We start from the raw sequence: 14,945 nt of genomic DNA, 5'->3' as shown, positions 1-14,945 counted from the left end.
CCAAGTTGAAATATGCTGTAAATGTAAAATATGTACCGATTTTCAAAGACTAATAAGAAAAAAGAATATAAAATACCTTAACAACTTTATATTGATAATAAATACTGAAATGATAGTATTTTGGATATGTACAATTAAATAAACTGGATTAGAATTAATTAATTTCACTTGTTTCCTTTTCTTGAAGTGGCAACTAGAAAATTTAAGATTACATATACAGCTCTCGTTATATTTCTATTGGATAGCACTGTAAATTATCCTGATCCATGACAACTCTATGAACATTTCAACTCCTTTTAAATCATGAAATATATATATCTTTTTATATCTATATATACTTTCATGTATAGCCACTACAATAAATTCTATTTTCCTCTTAATTTCTATCATCAAACTGTATGTATCCAGAGGGGGAAAAATTCCCAATACACAGTTTAAAACCTTAGATGGGGAAGAGTTTACAGCTATGGCTGGCCCTGGCATGCTGGGAACTAGCGAGTTCGGAAAAGCTCAGGCACTGTTGTGTGCCAGTTTTTTCCTGATCCACTTTTTCTCCCCTGTGCTAATGATGACCCTCTTGGGCCGTATGCGCCCAGAAGACAGTGCTGCAGGTCAGGAGTCTTCTGTTCGACTTCTGTCTACCTCCTTTTCGCTGGATGACAATACCACTCAAAGCCAGCGACAAGGCTGCTGCTACCCTACTCATCACGGGGTCCCTTTATGAAAGGAGAGCTGCTCCATTTGGCCTTGGCAAGTTGTTGACTTCTCTGTGTGAAGAAAAAGCATTGCTTCTCCCAGGAAGATGGAACCCCACACCAATGTGCCTAACTTACTTCTATGAAGATGACTGCCTTGCACCCACTCCCAAACTGCCTTCTCTTCCAGGTCATAAGAATGACATTCTTACAAGAAATTGAACCATCTCACTCCAATGAAGCTCCTGAGACCTGCATATGAGGTCTAGTCTCTGGACACAGTCAATAAGGCCCTGCAAAGCTAGCCCTCACCCACTTCCCTCTGCCCACACACAGCCTTCCTCTTCCTACAATAAGACATGGAGTTTGCGGTTGGGCCCTTTGTTACCAAAAGGGTGGACAATACTGAAGGCTGGACTTTAGTTGTGCAGGCCTCTCACACCAGCCCCACCAAACTACAGAGGGCCACACAAGATCCAGAGGTACCATGCCTCTAACCATGTAATCCCTCCCTCCTGCTCAGGTGGCCAGGCCCATAGGTGACAAAGCAGCACAAGCCTTGGTCCTTGGCTATCTATATAACCTCTTCCTCGGGACGCCTGGGTGGCTCAGTGGTTGAGTGTCTGCCTCTGGCTCAGGGCGTGGTCCCGGAGTTCTGGGATCGGGTCCCGCATTGGGCTCCCTGCATGGAGCCTGCTTCTCCCTCTGCCTATGTCTCTGCCTCTCTATCTGTGTCTCTCATGAATAAATAAAATCCTTTAAAAAAAAAATAAATAACCTCTTCCTCAGCCATGGCAGCCATCACCAACAACCATGAGAGCACTGGGACTTTCCCAAACCCCTCCTGTCCTGGGAAGGTTTTGCTTAAGGACCTCTGCTCTCAGAGGACCTACCAACCATTCTCACCAACCCTCTTTTTCCCTTCTCATGCAAGGTTATCTATTATCCCATCCAAAAAAAAAGCTCACGAGCATCAAAGAACTTCTGTCCATAGGCTTCCTTAATATGCGTGGGGACTTCTTCCCAGGCTTGCTTTAGTCTCTCTAGGCACCACGCCACATGTGTCATTCCGGTCCTGAAGTAGCCGGGTTCAACTATGCTGATTTTCACCCCAAAATGTCGAAGCTCACGCCTGAAAATAAAAACCCTCGATTTAACTCTTTTGATTGAAAGACACCACAATTTCAACGCTCTCAGGGAGGAAAACAAAAAAGAACAAGTTTATAAAAACATCTCTACTGAATATTTTAAAGGATAAAGAAATGGAGAGGAAAAAAATTTTTTAGTATCTCTAGGTCCAACAAATCGGGACATGATCATACAAACTACCATAACCATTCAATTCTACATCCACTCTTTTCAGAGTTATTAAGTACCTGCATAATAAAGAAAGTTAGCATTCTTTTTTTATTTTTTTAAATTTTTATTTATTTATGATAGTAACAGAGAGACAGAGAGAGAGAAAGAGGCAGAGACACAGGCAGAGGGAGAAGCAGGCTCCATGCACCGGGAGCCCAACGTGGGATTCGATCCCGGGTCTCCAGGATCGCGCCCTGGGCCAAAGGCAGGCGCCAAACCGCTGCGCCACCCAGGGATCCCGAAAGTTAGCATTCTTATGACAGATATTGTGCTAAGTATTTCACATGCATGATCTCAGAAAATTAAGACTCAGTTGCTTGCCTCAAAAAGCTCACAGTGGGGGAGTCCAACAAGTAAGCAAATAATTGTCATACAACTCAAAAGAATTATAAAGGAGAGGTATTCGGGGGGCTATATAAGTAGAGAGGAGGAGGCAGACAGATTTCTGAGGGAGTCAGAGAAGGCTTCAGTGAGGAGAGAATGTTTCAGTAGAGCCTTGAAGGATAAAGAGGGAATTTCTGAGTAAAGAAAGGGGATGAACATAATACCAAGTAGTGGAATTGTATCCACAAGAGCATGGGCTTCTGAAAAATCGCCATATATTCAAAGACTACAAGAGACCATTAGTGGAATATGACATGGGCATTAAGATTACAAGTCACTGGTCGCTCTAGAATACTCAGGTTAGTTCAACAAACAGTTCCAAAATATTTATCAGGGGCTGAGTATGTAGTAGCAGGTATGGGGCTAGGTGCTGCCTTCACCAAGTGAAGGAAGATGGCATCGTGACCACAGTGGAGGTATCCTCTAGGTGTTTAGGAGACAGTGATGAGGGGTGCTCCCTAATCTAGAGGTTCAAGTAGCCTCACTGGAGAAGGTGAAGCCCAAGCTGATATCAAGAAGAAATGTTTGAGGAACACCTGGGTGGTTCAGCGGTTGAGCGTCTGCCTTTGGCTCAGGGCGTGATCCCGGGATCCAGGATCGAGTCCTGCATCGGGCTCCCCATGGGGAGTCTACTTCTCCCTCTGCCTGTGTCTCTGCCTCTCTCTGTGTGTCTCTCGTGAATAAATAAATAAATCTCTTTTTTTAAAAAAGAGAAATGTCTGAAATAATAATCCATAAGACAGTAAAACACAAAGCATCATGACCCTCTAAGCAGTGAGTGACTGGTCCTCAAAGTGTGGTCCCCAAATAAATGGCAACACCAGCATCTGGGAGCCTGTTAGAAATACAAATTATTGGGCTCTAGTCTAGATTTATAAAGTCAGAAACTCTGGGGGTGAGACCCGACAATCTGTTTGAATAAGTCGTCCAAGTGGCTCTGAGACATCCTAGAGGTTAAAAACCACTGTTCTAAAGGAAAAGCCTCCCTTTATCAAAGCAAAACCTAAAACTTTCCGTGGTAGAGCCTCAGTGAAAGATCCTCCAGGTGCCAGCGTGTGCTGGAGAAGAGAGGGCTATGCAAGCCAGTGGCACCTCTGCCCTAAGATTTCACTTCCCCTTGCAGCTTCCTCACTGTGATCCCCATCACAACACAACATCTACATTCCCTTTAAAACTCCAACTCAAATGTGGGACAGAACTTCCTTTCCCTGTTCCGCCTTAGCACAATTAAGGCACATTGCAATTTTCTAAAGGAATTTGTGATTTGAACATTGGAAGGACATTCTTTGCTCTTGGTCTGCGAATGAGTCAAGGGGTCCGAGACACCAGTCATGAGTGGTGGTAAACCAGCAGAAGCAGCCACGTGGGGGCAGGCAGAACGTCAGTTAGGCTGCAGGCCAGGCAAGGTGCCTGCTACACGGTGACGACTCACATGACTTCCTCAGGTATTTCCCTATTCTCTTCCTAGGCAGATAGTACAATGTGTGTGTTATAAGAGATATCTACCAGTTATGGCACATGGTGGCTCAGTAACGGCCCCCAGAGATCCCTGGAACCTATAAATGTCACCCAATGTGGCACTTTGCAGTTGTGATTAAATTAAGCATCTTGAGATAGGGAGATTATGCTAGATAATTTGGGTGTGCCCTTAGTGCAATCACAACTATCCTTATAAGCGACACAGAGGCAGATCTGAAGGCCCATAGGGGATGAGAAGGCAATGTGACCTTGGAGGCAGAGACTGGAGTGATGTAGTCACAAGCCAAGGAATGCTGAAAGCCACCAGAAACTGGAAGAGGCAAGGAACAGATTCTCCCCGAGAGCCTTCAGAAGGCACCTGGCCCTGACAACAACGTGATTTTGGCCCAGTAACACTGATTTCAGACTTTGGCCTCCAGAACTGTGAGGAAACGAATATGTGTTGCTTTCAATGTGTATGGGACACCTGGCTGGCTCAGTCAGTAGAGCATGCGATTCTTGATCTTGGGGTTGTGAGTTCGAGCCCCACGTTGGGTATGGAGATTACCTAAAAAAAATTAAGTCTTTTTTTTCTTTAAAAAAAGATTATATTTATTCATTCATGAGAGAGAGAGAGAGAGAGAGAGGCAGAGACACAGGCAGGGGGAGAAGCAGGCTCTATGCAGGGAGCCTGACATGGGGCTCGATCCGAGGACTCCAGGATCACGACGTGGGCTGAAGGCAGCGCTAAACCACTGAGCCACCCAGGCATCCCTAAAAAAGTTAAGTCTTAAAAAAAAGTTACAGTAGCTATAGGAAGCTAATCCATAGTGCCTAAAAATATTCACAGCTCATATCCAATAACTGCCCTAAAGTCAGCCCCCACTAATGGGGAGACTAAGCAGCAATATTTCGTGCCATGTGACTACACCATCATGTCCACAGCTAACTGGACCAGGGAAGGTACTGGATGGGGAGGAAAGCCCTGCCTGGGATGGGATGGCTCTGCCTGTTATTACCTGTGTTATGACTATGAAGACTTACTAACCTCTGTGCCCCAGTTTCCTCACACCTACAATAAAGATACAAATAATACCTTCCTCATTGGGTTGCTGTGAAAATTAAATGACCTGCTAGATGTCAAGTACCTACAACAGTGTCTGGCACAACAATAAGTACACAAAAATGTCACGTAAGAAGTCACTTGGCACACACAGAAAATAAACACAGCTGATAGAGTCGTCTCTCTTGGGAATGAAAATGTAAAGGGAAATATAAAAAGGAAGAAGCTGACAGAGCAACATGAAGCTAAAACACTGCCTGAAAAAAAGCCAGGAGGTAGAGGCAGGGCCAATTAAGGGCTGTGGTGAACTGAAGTCCTAAGAAAAGAAGTTCTTAGATAAAGAAAAGATATACAAAAAAAAAAAAAAAATAGAAAAGATATACAGAGTAAGGAGATGAGCGCCCAGAGAGAGAGAGAGAGAGTCTCACCAGGGAGAGACAAGGCCAGGCTCACGTTAAGGAGGAAGGAGGACAGTCACCTTCTCTTCAGAAATGAAATTTCATCAAAGATAACTCTTGAGAATTAAAGTGTGATTGGTGGCAGGAGACAAAGACCTAGGGTCGAAACACAGTTATGCCAAACCCTGGTTGTGGCAGGTGAACTTGGGAAAAGAGATTTAAATCTGAGCCTCAGTTTCCTTTTTTTTTTTTTTTTTTTTTAAGACTTTGTTTATCTATTTGACAGAGAAAGAGGGAGAGCACATGCAGCAGGAGCGGCAGGCAGAGGGAGAGGCTAAATCCCAGGACCCTGGGATCACGACCTGAGCTGAAGGCAGACGTTCAACTGATTGAGCCACCGAGGCGCCCACGAGCCTCAGTCTCCTATATAAAACAGACTAGTAATAATATCTACAAATCAAGATTTTTAGAGTAATGAAACGGGATAATGTAGGTGAAAGCAATCAGCACAATGGCTAAAACATATTTAAGTGCTCAAGAGTTGCTTTTGTTTTAACTTAAGAGCATTACCTCAGAGTATCTGAAAAGGCTTCTACTCCGTACTTGGAGCTACAGTAGGCTCCTCCAAAGAAAGCAAGTCTTCCCAGAATGCTGGAGACGTTAACAATCCTCCCCCGTGCTCTCCTCAGCAAGGGAAGCATGCTTAAGGTCACTTCAATCAAACCAGTGAGGTTCACTTTGAAGACATCCACATAGGCCTCTATCTTCAGCCACTCGCTGTAGCAATGTGGGTGAAAAATGCCTGCATTGTTGACCAGGCCCCAGAGACCTAGAACAAAGTCAAAGCAGAAGTTCAGTTTCAAACAAAACTGACAAACTTTTTACCTTAATCATCTTCCTGCTGACAACTAAAAAAATGTTGGACAAAATATATTCTCTAATGTTTCTGAGTCCATCAGTTTATAACAAGAAAGTATAGAAAGGTCAGGCCAAAAACTAAGAAAAGGCGGGAATCCAGAAACAATAAAGAGGACACTGATACCAGCTTTGATTTGAGGGAATTTGCCAACCAATGTGAATACGGGTTTCGGTATTTATAGCCTCAATAAGATATGAAGTCCAGAGCCCACCTAAGGTAGGGATTCTAATAAAAAATAGTTTCTTCAGGACACCTGAGTGGCTCAGTGGTTGAGCATCTGCCTTTGGCTCAGGGCGTAATCCTGGGGTCCTGGGATCGAGTCCTGCATCAGGCTCCCTGCAGGGGGCCTGCTTCTCCCTCTGCCTGTGTCTCTGCTTCTCTTTCTGTGTCCCTCATGAATAAATAAATAAAATCTTAAAAAAACAAACAAACAAACAACTATGAGTAGATAGGATCTATTCAGCATTTGTTGAGCCCTTAACAGGTACCAGAGAATATGCCAGAAACTGGAAGTACAATAATGGGTAAGGAAGGCCCATGTCTTCAAGGTAGCTCACACTCTAACAGATGGGAAACCAGTAACAATACAACAGAAATAAACTGCAAGGCACAGCACAGAGGCTGTAACTCCCCAGAATTCCTGACTCTGCCTGGGATACATCCTCAGAGAGGATATAATACGTTGAAGTCAACTTTCAAGTCAATCTCTTAAAAAATTAAACCTCCTGCAACCCAGCAAAACAATGTTATTGCTAGTCTGCAACTCCTGGGGTGAAGAGAGGTTTAGGAAGGTCAATGAAAAAGATCTATGGAATCAGAAAACAAGAGGGAGAGACAGGAAGGGGAATGAAGAGGATCTGGATAAAAATTAAACTTAGAAGTGAAGACTCGTGGGGTGCTTGGGTGGCTCAGTCAGTTCAGTGTCTGCCTTCAGCTCTGGTCATGATCCCAGGGGTCCTGGGATAGAGCCCTGACATGGGTTCCCTGCTCAGTGGGGAGTCTGTTCCTCCCTCTGCCCTTGTCCCTGTTCCTGCTCTCTCCTCTCTCAAATACATAAATAAAATCTTTAAAAAAAAAAAAAAAGAAGTGAAGACTCATCCACAATTGCCAAAAACTGAAAACAACCAAGATGTCCTTCAGGAGGTGAATGACAAAAAACTGCTATACATACAGTGGAATATTATTCAGTAATAAAAAGAAATGAGCTATCAAGCCACAGAAAGACAAGTAGGAAGCTTAAATGCATGTTGCTAGTTGCAAGAAGCCATTTCAAAAGGCCATATATACAATGTGATTCCAACCAAATGACATTCAGGAAAAGGCAAAACTACGCAGACAGGAAAAAGATGAGTAATTGCCAGGATTCGCAGGGTTGGAGGGCACAGATGGCAACCAGGTGGAACACAGGATCTTAGGGCAGTGAAACTATTCTATATCATACTATATGGTGGATACATGTTATTTGACATTCAGCAAAACCCACAGAATTGTACAATACAAACTGGACCATAATGTAAACTATGGACTTTAGTTAATGATAACATATTAATATTGGCTCATCAAATGTAATAAACGTATCACACCAATGTAACATGTTAATAATAGAGGAAACTGTAAGAGGGGTTGTATATGGGAACTGTGTACTCACTTTGAATTTTTCTGTCAATCTACAATATCTCTAAGAAATACAGTCTATCGATCAGAAAAAAATATTTTTTAGAAAGAAATGGACCAAAGGCTGACTTCAAAGAATGACTATGTATTTCTAAATATATGTATATATTATTATTTTTTTTTAATTTGAGAGAGAGAGTATAAGCAATGGGAGGAGCAAACAGAGAGGGAGAAGCAGATTCCCCAACAAGCAGGGAGCCCAACACAAGACTCAATCCCAGGACCTGGAATCATGACCTCAGCCAAATTTGGACTCTTCACCGACTGAGCCATCCAGGGGCCCAGGAATGACTATATTTTAAATGGTAGCAAAGGGGGAAAGAATCAGTTTCTTAAGAATACCTTGAAAATTGTTTAAACATAAATAACTATGTTATAAATACCCCACTGACAAGGTGAAATAATAGCTTCAAATCTATTCAGCTCATTTTTCAAGGTAAACATTGTTAAGGAAATGAAACACTACCAAAGAGCACGATCATCTTTCAAATGAAAAAGACAGCCTGCTGTCTTTTAAGCCCTGCTTTTGAGATTTTATATAGAGAGAGAAAATTTTAACATCTTCATGCCCAAGTAAATAAAAGGAGAAAATACTTCTCCATACCTCTGTCCCCCACACGCTCCTCCACCCACTGGGTGGCCGCCAAGATGCTCTCTGTCTTGGTGACATCCAGGATCACCGTGTCCAGCCTGTCTGACGTCTGGCTTCTCAGCTGCTGGGCCCCCTTCTCCGTCAGACATGCAGCCAGCACCCTCAAGCCTCGCAGGTCCAGCTGCCGGGCCAGCAGGTTCCCGAAGCCCGAGTCACAGCCCGTGATGAAGACGTACTTGTCATGGAGGTGGCTCACCACCTGTCTCTCCCGGTACCAGCGCAGGAGGCAGTACAGGCCCACGAGGACTGCCAGGGACCACCACATGGTGAGGGGACCTCCTTCCCCTTCAAAAGAAAGAGAATGGCTTTTATTTCATTTTGTCCTTTTCTCTTTAACCAATTATCTATTATCTACATGTCAGGCATTGCACCAGGTGTTGGGGACTCCATAGTCACTAATGCTCAAGGAGCCACAATCTACAGAGGGGATCGGAGGTAACCAGATGAGTGCAATGCAGTGAGGTGAGTGCCATAGCAATATAAACGCAGTCTAATGAGGCTGCAAAGGAGTATGACCACTGCCTACAAAGTTAGAAATGGCTTCACGGACACAGTGATTTTGGAACTAATTCCTATAAGAGTTCAAAAAGTAGACCCAGATGAAGGGCATTCCAGGCAGCAGTAGTGTGTACATGAACGAAATGGTGAGCAGCGTAACTTCCTGATGCCTACGAGCAGTTCAGCACGGTGCGGTACAGAGCACAGAGAGGCAGGAAAGGCTCAGACCATGATGGTCCTTGTGGACCACACTAAGGAATCTGGACATTATCTTGTTGCTATTATTGGGAAGTATTAAATTAAGGAGTAAAATGAACAGATTTAGCTTTAGAGAGATCTGTCTCACAGTGGGAGTAGAAGGTATATTTAACAGGGCTTTGAGGAAGGCAAAGAGACCAGTTAAGAGACCCAACTGTTTGGGTGAAATAGAGCAGCCAAAGCAGTTTGTAGCGCAGCCCTGGTGGCTTAGTGGTTTAGCGCCGCCTTCCGCCCAGGGTGTGATCCTGGAGACCTGGGATCGAGTCCCACGTCAGGCTCCCTGCATGGAGCCTGCTTCTCCCTCTGCCTCTCTCTCTCTCTCTCTCTGTGTGTGTCTCTAATAAATAAATAAAATCTTAAAAAAAAAGCAGTTTGTAAATAAAGACCAATTAAGATGCCTTGTTAAAATAAGTGTTCAAAGATGCCCACATTTCTTCATGTAGTTCTAGAGAAAGAGCCACCATTTGGGGGGCAATCTTTAGTGTTGGGTGAAGTAACATATGATTTGTAAGCACATAACCACTAACAAAGATGGATGTGAGCCCACTAGGACATTGGAAGGCCTGGATGACACCTGCATGACACCTGCATGAGGTGACTCTGCCATTCAAAATCTCTGGCTTGGCATTCAGGCCTTCCCAGCGGTCTGGCCCTTGACTTACTCCTTAGGCTTCTTTCTTGCCACATCTCTCTTGCACCCTATTTTTCAATCATAACTAGCAGCTTTCAGTACACAATTCACAGTACAGGCTTTTCACACCACAGTAGACAATTCTCTCAACAATTCCTTTCTTCCAGCCCTAATCCATTTGACAAATAATGCTCATCTGTTAATACTTAGCTGAATCATCATTTTTCATTCAAGAAACATCAATTCAATATCTACTACGAGTCAGACACAATGTTAGGCACTGATAAACAACAGTAAACCCAACAATGTTCCATTATTCATTGAATTCACCATCTAAGTGTGAAGGCCAACAAGAAAAAGCAATGGAACAGAATTAAGGACAAGATGCGCTTGGCAGATCTGAGGTTTCTTGAGAGAGTAAAATAGAAGTTGATATCTAAAGGATAATAAAACAATAATAATAAATACAATAGCTAACAACAATAGCATAACACTTGCTGTGTATCAGGACCTTCTCTAAGCATTTCCCATATATTAACTCACTGAATTCTCACAACAGCACTCTATGGCACAGTCCTGTCCTAGCCCTGTGTTAGGTTCAAATGCCAAAACAATTAGTATTGCAAGTGATTCAGTGGGGGAAAAGGGAGGAGTGCAGGAGTGCAGGAGTAGATGGTAATGCGGGTGTGAAAGGAGAGAGAGAAGGGAGGATTTGAGAGGAAACTCCTTAAAGTGTAGGACAGCCTACACTTTAGGAAGGTCTCAACCAGGCCAGAGGGGGGCCCTTGAGCACAGACTGCCCAGTAGAATCCTGCACTGGGCAGAACTTGCTGGGCTCTACTGCTGCTGCCATGCCCAGTCACTGGCTGGGGGTGCCCAGAAGTGTGCCTCAGTATACATTCCATAGCCGATCCAAAAGCAACAGCTGGAGGCTGCCAGTCAACTGCACTCCTTAAAGCAAAAAAGACATCTGAGTAATGCACCTCCACAACTGCCACATTACTTTATAGATGAGCACTGAGAGATTAAGGATAGCTCAGGCAAAGTGGTGGGGAGAGTGGTCCAGGCATAAGATTTTCTTGACCCCTCTTGACCTGACCCCTGGTCTGACAAAATGGACTGCTTCCTTCCTGGCATCCCCACCGCAGCCTGCACTTGAGTGGATCGTGGCACTCACCAACTTGTTGCAAGGCTTCCTCCCACTTTTAGATGAACACCCTGGAGAGCCCAGGGTTGTGTATTCATCTGCACCTGGCACAGTAAATGGTACACAGTCGGTGCTATGTTGTTAAGACAAATGCTGTTAGATAAATTAAATGAAAATATCCCGAGGTGGGGGTGGGGGTGGAGGGACAAAGGGAGAAAAGAACAACAGGAAGAATGAGCCAGAGAAGTAATAGAAAGAAAGCCCAAGGAAACCAACGTTAGAGGGGCTTCATGAGGATCAACTTCGCAGCATGGAGGTTCACTGAATACTAGAAGGTTACTGACGATCGAAACAAGACTCTTAGGGAGTTAAGAGTAAAGACGCCAGCCTGCAGTGGGCTGATGGATGGACTGGAGGGCAGAAAGTAGAGCCTTTCAAAAGAGTCTGGGAAAGAGAGGAAAGAAGGCAATAGCTCTAGAGGAATGAAGGGTTATGATACTGTGATTTATAATAAAATATATACATATGGTCTTTGTTCATTTCTGGCACAATGTTCCTAAAACACTTGGAATTTCCTAAGTGAGGAGAACACGAAGCTGTCTTATCATGTAAATGAGGTTACTTTGCAAACCGCACCTAAGGATGAGGGAAGCAATAATGTGATTGGAGGGTTGGAAGGAACCCCACCCACTCCTCCACCTCTGGGAAGGGGAAAGGGGCTGGAGATTGAGTCCAATCACCAATGACCGATGATTTAAATCAATAATGCCTATGTAATGAAGCTTCCATAAAAAAGCAAAAGAATGGGGTTCAGAGAGCTTATGAATTGGTGAACACTTGGGAGATTCCGGAAGGGCTACATGCTTAGAGAGGGCATGCAAGCTCTTACCCACTCCTTGCTCTAGGCATCTCTTCCATCTAGCTGTTCCTAACTTATATCCTTTTATAATAATCCAGTAATCTAGTACATACAATATTTTTGCAAATTTTTTTTAAATTCCAGTATAGTTAACATGCAGTGTTATATTAGTTTCAGGTATACAATATGTGATTCGACAATTCTATACATCACCTGGTGCTAATCATGTTAAGTGTACTCTTTATCCTTTTCACCTATTTCACCCACCCCCACCAACCCCCCCTCTGGTGACCTTTAGTTTGTTCTCTATAGTTAAGCGTTTCTATGAGTTTGGTGAGGAACTCTAGTAAATTAATATAACTCAAAAAGGGGATCACTGGAACTTCCAATGTGTAACCAGTCGGTCAGAAGCACGGGTGCTAACCTGGCTGGTAACTGGCATCTGCAGTTGGGGGGGAGGAGGACTGTCTTGCAGGACTGAACCTTTAACCTCTGGGATTTGATGCTATCTCCTGGTAGACAGTGATGATGTGGGAAACAAAGCAGAAGGAAAATTATTAGATTTCCTTATTATTTACAATCCCTTGACAAGTCCTTGAAACAGACAGAGTGATGTGCCTCTAGGGATTCAGCTGCCTAAATGTTAGTATTTTGCTAAGAGCAAAAGGCAATCTTAGCCCAGGACCCTGAAGCCTTCTTTAACATATAAAAATCCCTTTGGAAATGTCCTTTATCTCTACCTCCCAAGATACTTGTTGGCAATCATCCCCCAGCCATTTGAACCACTGGTAAGCATCTGAAGGGTCTCATGACTCAGGTTTTATCAGACAGTAATAAATGACCTTTTCCCAACAATAGATAGCCCCCTCAAGGTCCTGGAAACTTTGCTACCAAAATTCCTTAGAGACTTATGATATCCCCAGCCCCTTCCCAACTTGAGAGTATATAAACTGCCACCCCTAATAACCCCATTGCAGCTCTTTCTGTCCACAGGCCCTGCCCCTGCCCCCATGCTTTCATAAAACCACCTTTTTGCCCCAAAGGCATCTCAAGAATTCTTCCTTGGCTGTTGGCTCTGAAGCCCAACATCTTTCCTACATCAATGTCTGAATGGAGCTGAACTGGAGGACACCCAGCTGGTGTCACAGAGAATTGCTTGTCAGCGGGGACAACACCCCTCCCCCTGCCAACACACTGTAACTGGGTGCAGAGCCACTCAGGGTGTAGGGGAGTAAAACTGAAGGAGCCAATGCGTGGGGAGAAAATAACTGACAGAGATGTTTAACGCTCCCTCCCTCTCTACACCTCTCTTCCCCTCTCCCTTCCCTCCACCTCCCCACTCTTTCCCACCCCCAGCTTTCGGTCTTTTTCCAATCTGGGAGCTCTGAGTTCTCTAGCCCTTGCTTCCGTTCTGCCTTCCTGGCATTCTCTGGTGCACTCTACGGATGGCTTCAGCCTGCCTGTTTATTCACTAAAAGAGTAATTTCCTCACGCTAATCAAAGATGAAAATCCACTTCCCCATCAGAGAGCAGCTCAGGCTGCACCGACTCCCCGGGTCCTACTCTTCAAGCACCGCATACCCAGCAGCAAGAAGACAGCTGCAGAAGAGAGATGCCAGGCCAAACAGAATCGCCAGACGCCGGCCACACCTAAACGCGAGCTAAAGATGCCCTGACTGCTTCAAATATCAAACCCCAAGTGGTCTGCCTGTTTTACAACCATCCATCTGCAAAAGCCGGGCAATCACTTAGGCTTCCGCCTTTGACCCAGGAGATTTATAGACTGATATACTATTTCTGGATTTATCAACCCTAGACAATTTCAACCGACTTCCTGTTGAGGTAAGGGGAACTTAGCTCTTTCTCACACTACATCGTCAGTCTCTCTTTCTCATCCACATGATGCTACCTGGTTAATTTTCTTTAAGGAGTTTTGAAGTGCAACTCAGAAAACACCTTCCTAAACACATGCACAACTAAGATCTAACCATTTACTCCAGGCCTAACCCCACCCCCCACCCCACCCTCGTCTTCATCAGCATTTGAAGCTGCTCTCCCACAAAGATCTTGAAAGCTGAAACTGTCCTCTCTGACTACAGCCCTTTGTATCTTTAGGGCTCTTCCCCCTTCTTCCCTCACCTCTTCCGGTCTCTTTCCTCCTACTGTGCCCTCCCTTTCCTCCGTCTCTATTATTACAGTCCTCTTAAGGCTTACCGCCTTGTTCAGTGTAGGTCCCACGGCCAGCCACTTGAGGGATGTTTTACTGGCCTCCCAAAGCCTGTACCATCTGCCTTCCCTCACTGGCGGCTGTCAAAGGGCACAAGGGAATGGCCATAAAACAAACAAGTTATTTGTTGTCAATTTGTTATCAAATCAATGATAGGCCTCCTCGGCTGGACTTTCGCTGATACAAGGCAGACCTTCTGTTTGCCTGCATCTGACCCTTCCCTCCTGTTTTCCCAATAACACCCACTCCAAATCTTCTCTAACTTTCTCAATTTCCCAACTGCCCATTCACCGGGGTTCTTCTTCCACAGATGAGCTCCCTTCTTGCCTCCGCCAAAATCCAGACCAGCTCATCCTCCTTACAATTGAACCAATGGCCGGCACAATCTAATTCATACCCACATTTTACCTCTCCTTTCAGGCTGCCACATCCACAGAGGACATCCCCACTCTAAATGTCTCTTGATTCTGTCCTCTGGGCTGCCTCTTCTGTCTTCCTTCCTCCCTGAGACCAGGCTACCCTGCTACCCTCTAAATGACCATCCTCTCTTACCTCATATGGTCAAAATATTCAAAAAGCCTATGAACAGGTCCTCTGTTGTCCCACCACCCATTGTGTTCCCCAACCCCTTGTACTCCACCTCCCACTCCCATCACTCTCCAGAAACTCAGAGCTCACCAAGAACCTGGCAGCCAATCTTCAAGACCTTTTATCTCTCCTCCT

The 14,945-nt window shown here is 44.5% G+C and overlaps 1 protein-coding gene across 8 annotated transcripts in view; it reads right to left on the bottom strand.

Moving 5' to 3' along the window:
* HSD17B6 (hydroxysteroid 17-beta dehydrogenase 6) overlaps positions 1–14,945 on the bottom strand; it is a 68,167-nt gene that overhangs the window by 1,787 nt on the left and 51,435 nt on the right. For 5 of the 8 annotated variants that reach the window (XM_038549732.1, XM_038549729.1, XM_038549727.1 and 2 more), the window contains 3 exons: positions 8,555–8,887; positions 5,928–6,186; positions 1,664–1,827 (listed from right to left, as the gene is read on the bottom strand). In XM_038549732.1, the coding sequence (XP_038405660.1) occupies positions 1,664–1,827; positions 5,928–6,186; positions 8,555–8,867 (736 nt within the window). In that variant the 5' untranslated portion in view covers positions 8,868–8,887. Of the gene's footprint in view, positions 1–1,663; positions 1,828–5,927; positions 6,187–8,554; positions 8,888–12,419; positions 12,486–14,209; positions 14,332–14,630; positions 14,726–14,945 lie in introns of those variants that run through there. The other 3 variants (XM_038549728.1, XM_038549730.1, XM_038549733.1) reach the window with 3 other exon arrangements.

This window comes from Canis lupus, chromosome 10 (assembly GCF_011100685.1).
Source record: "Canis lupus familiaris isolate Mischka breed German Shepherd chromosome 10, alternate assembly UU_Cfam_GSD_1.0, whole genome shotgun sequence".
NCBI classification, from domain to species: Eukaryota; Metazoa; Chordata; class Mammalia; order Carnivora; family Canidae; genus Canis; species Canis lupus.
This window is presented reverse-complemented; position numbering and strand designations above follow the sequence as displayed.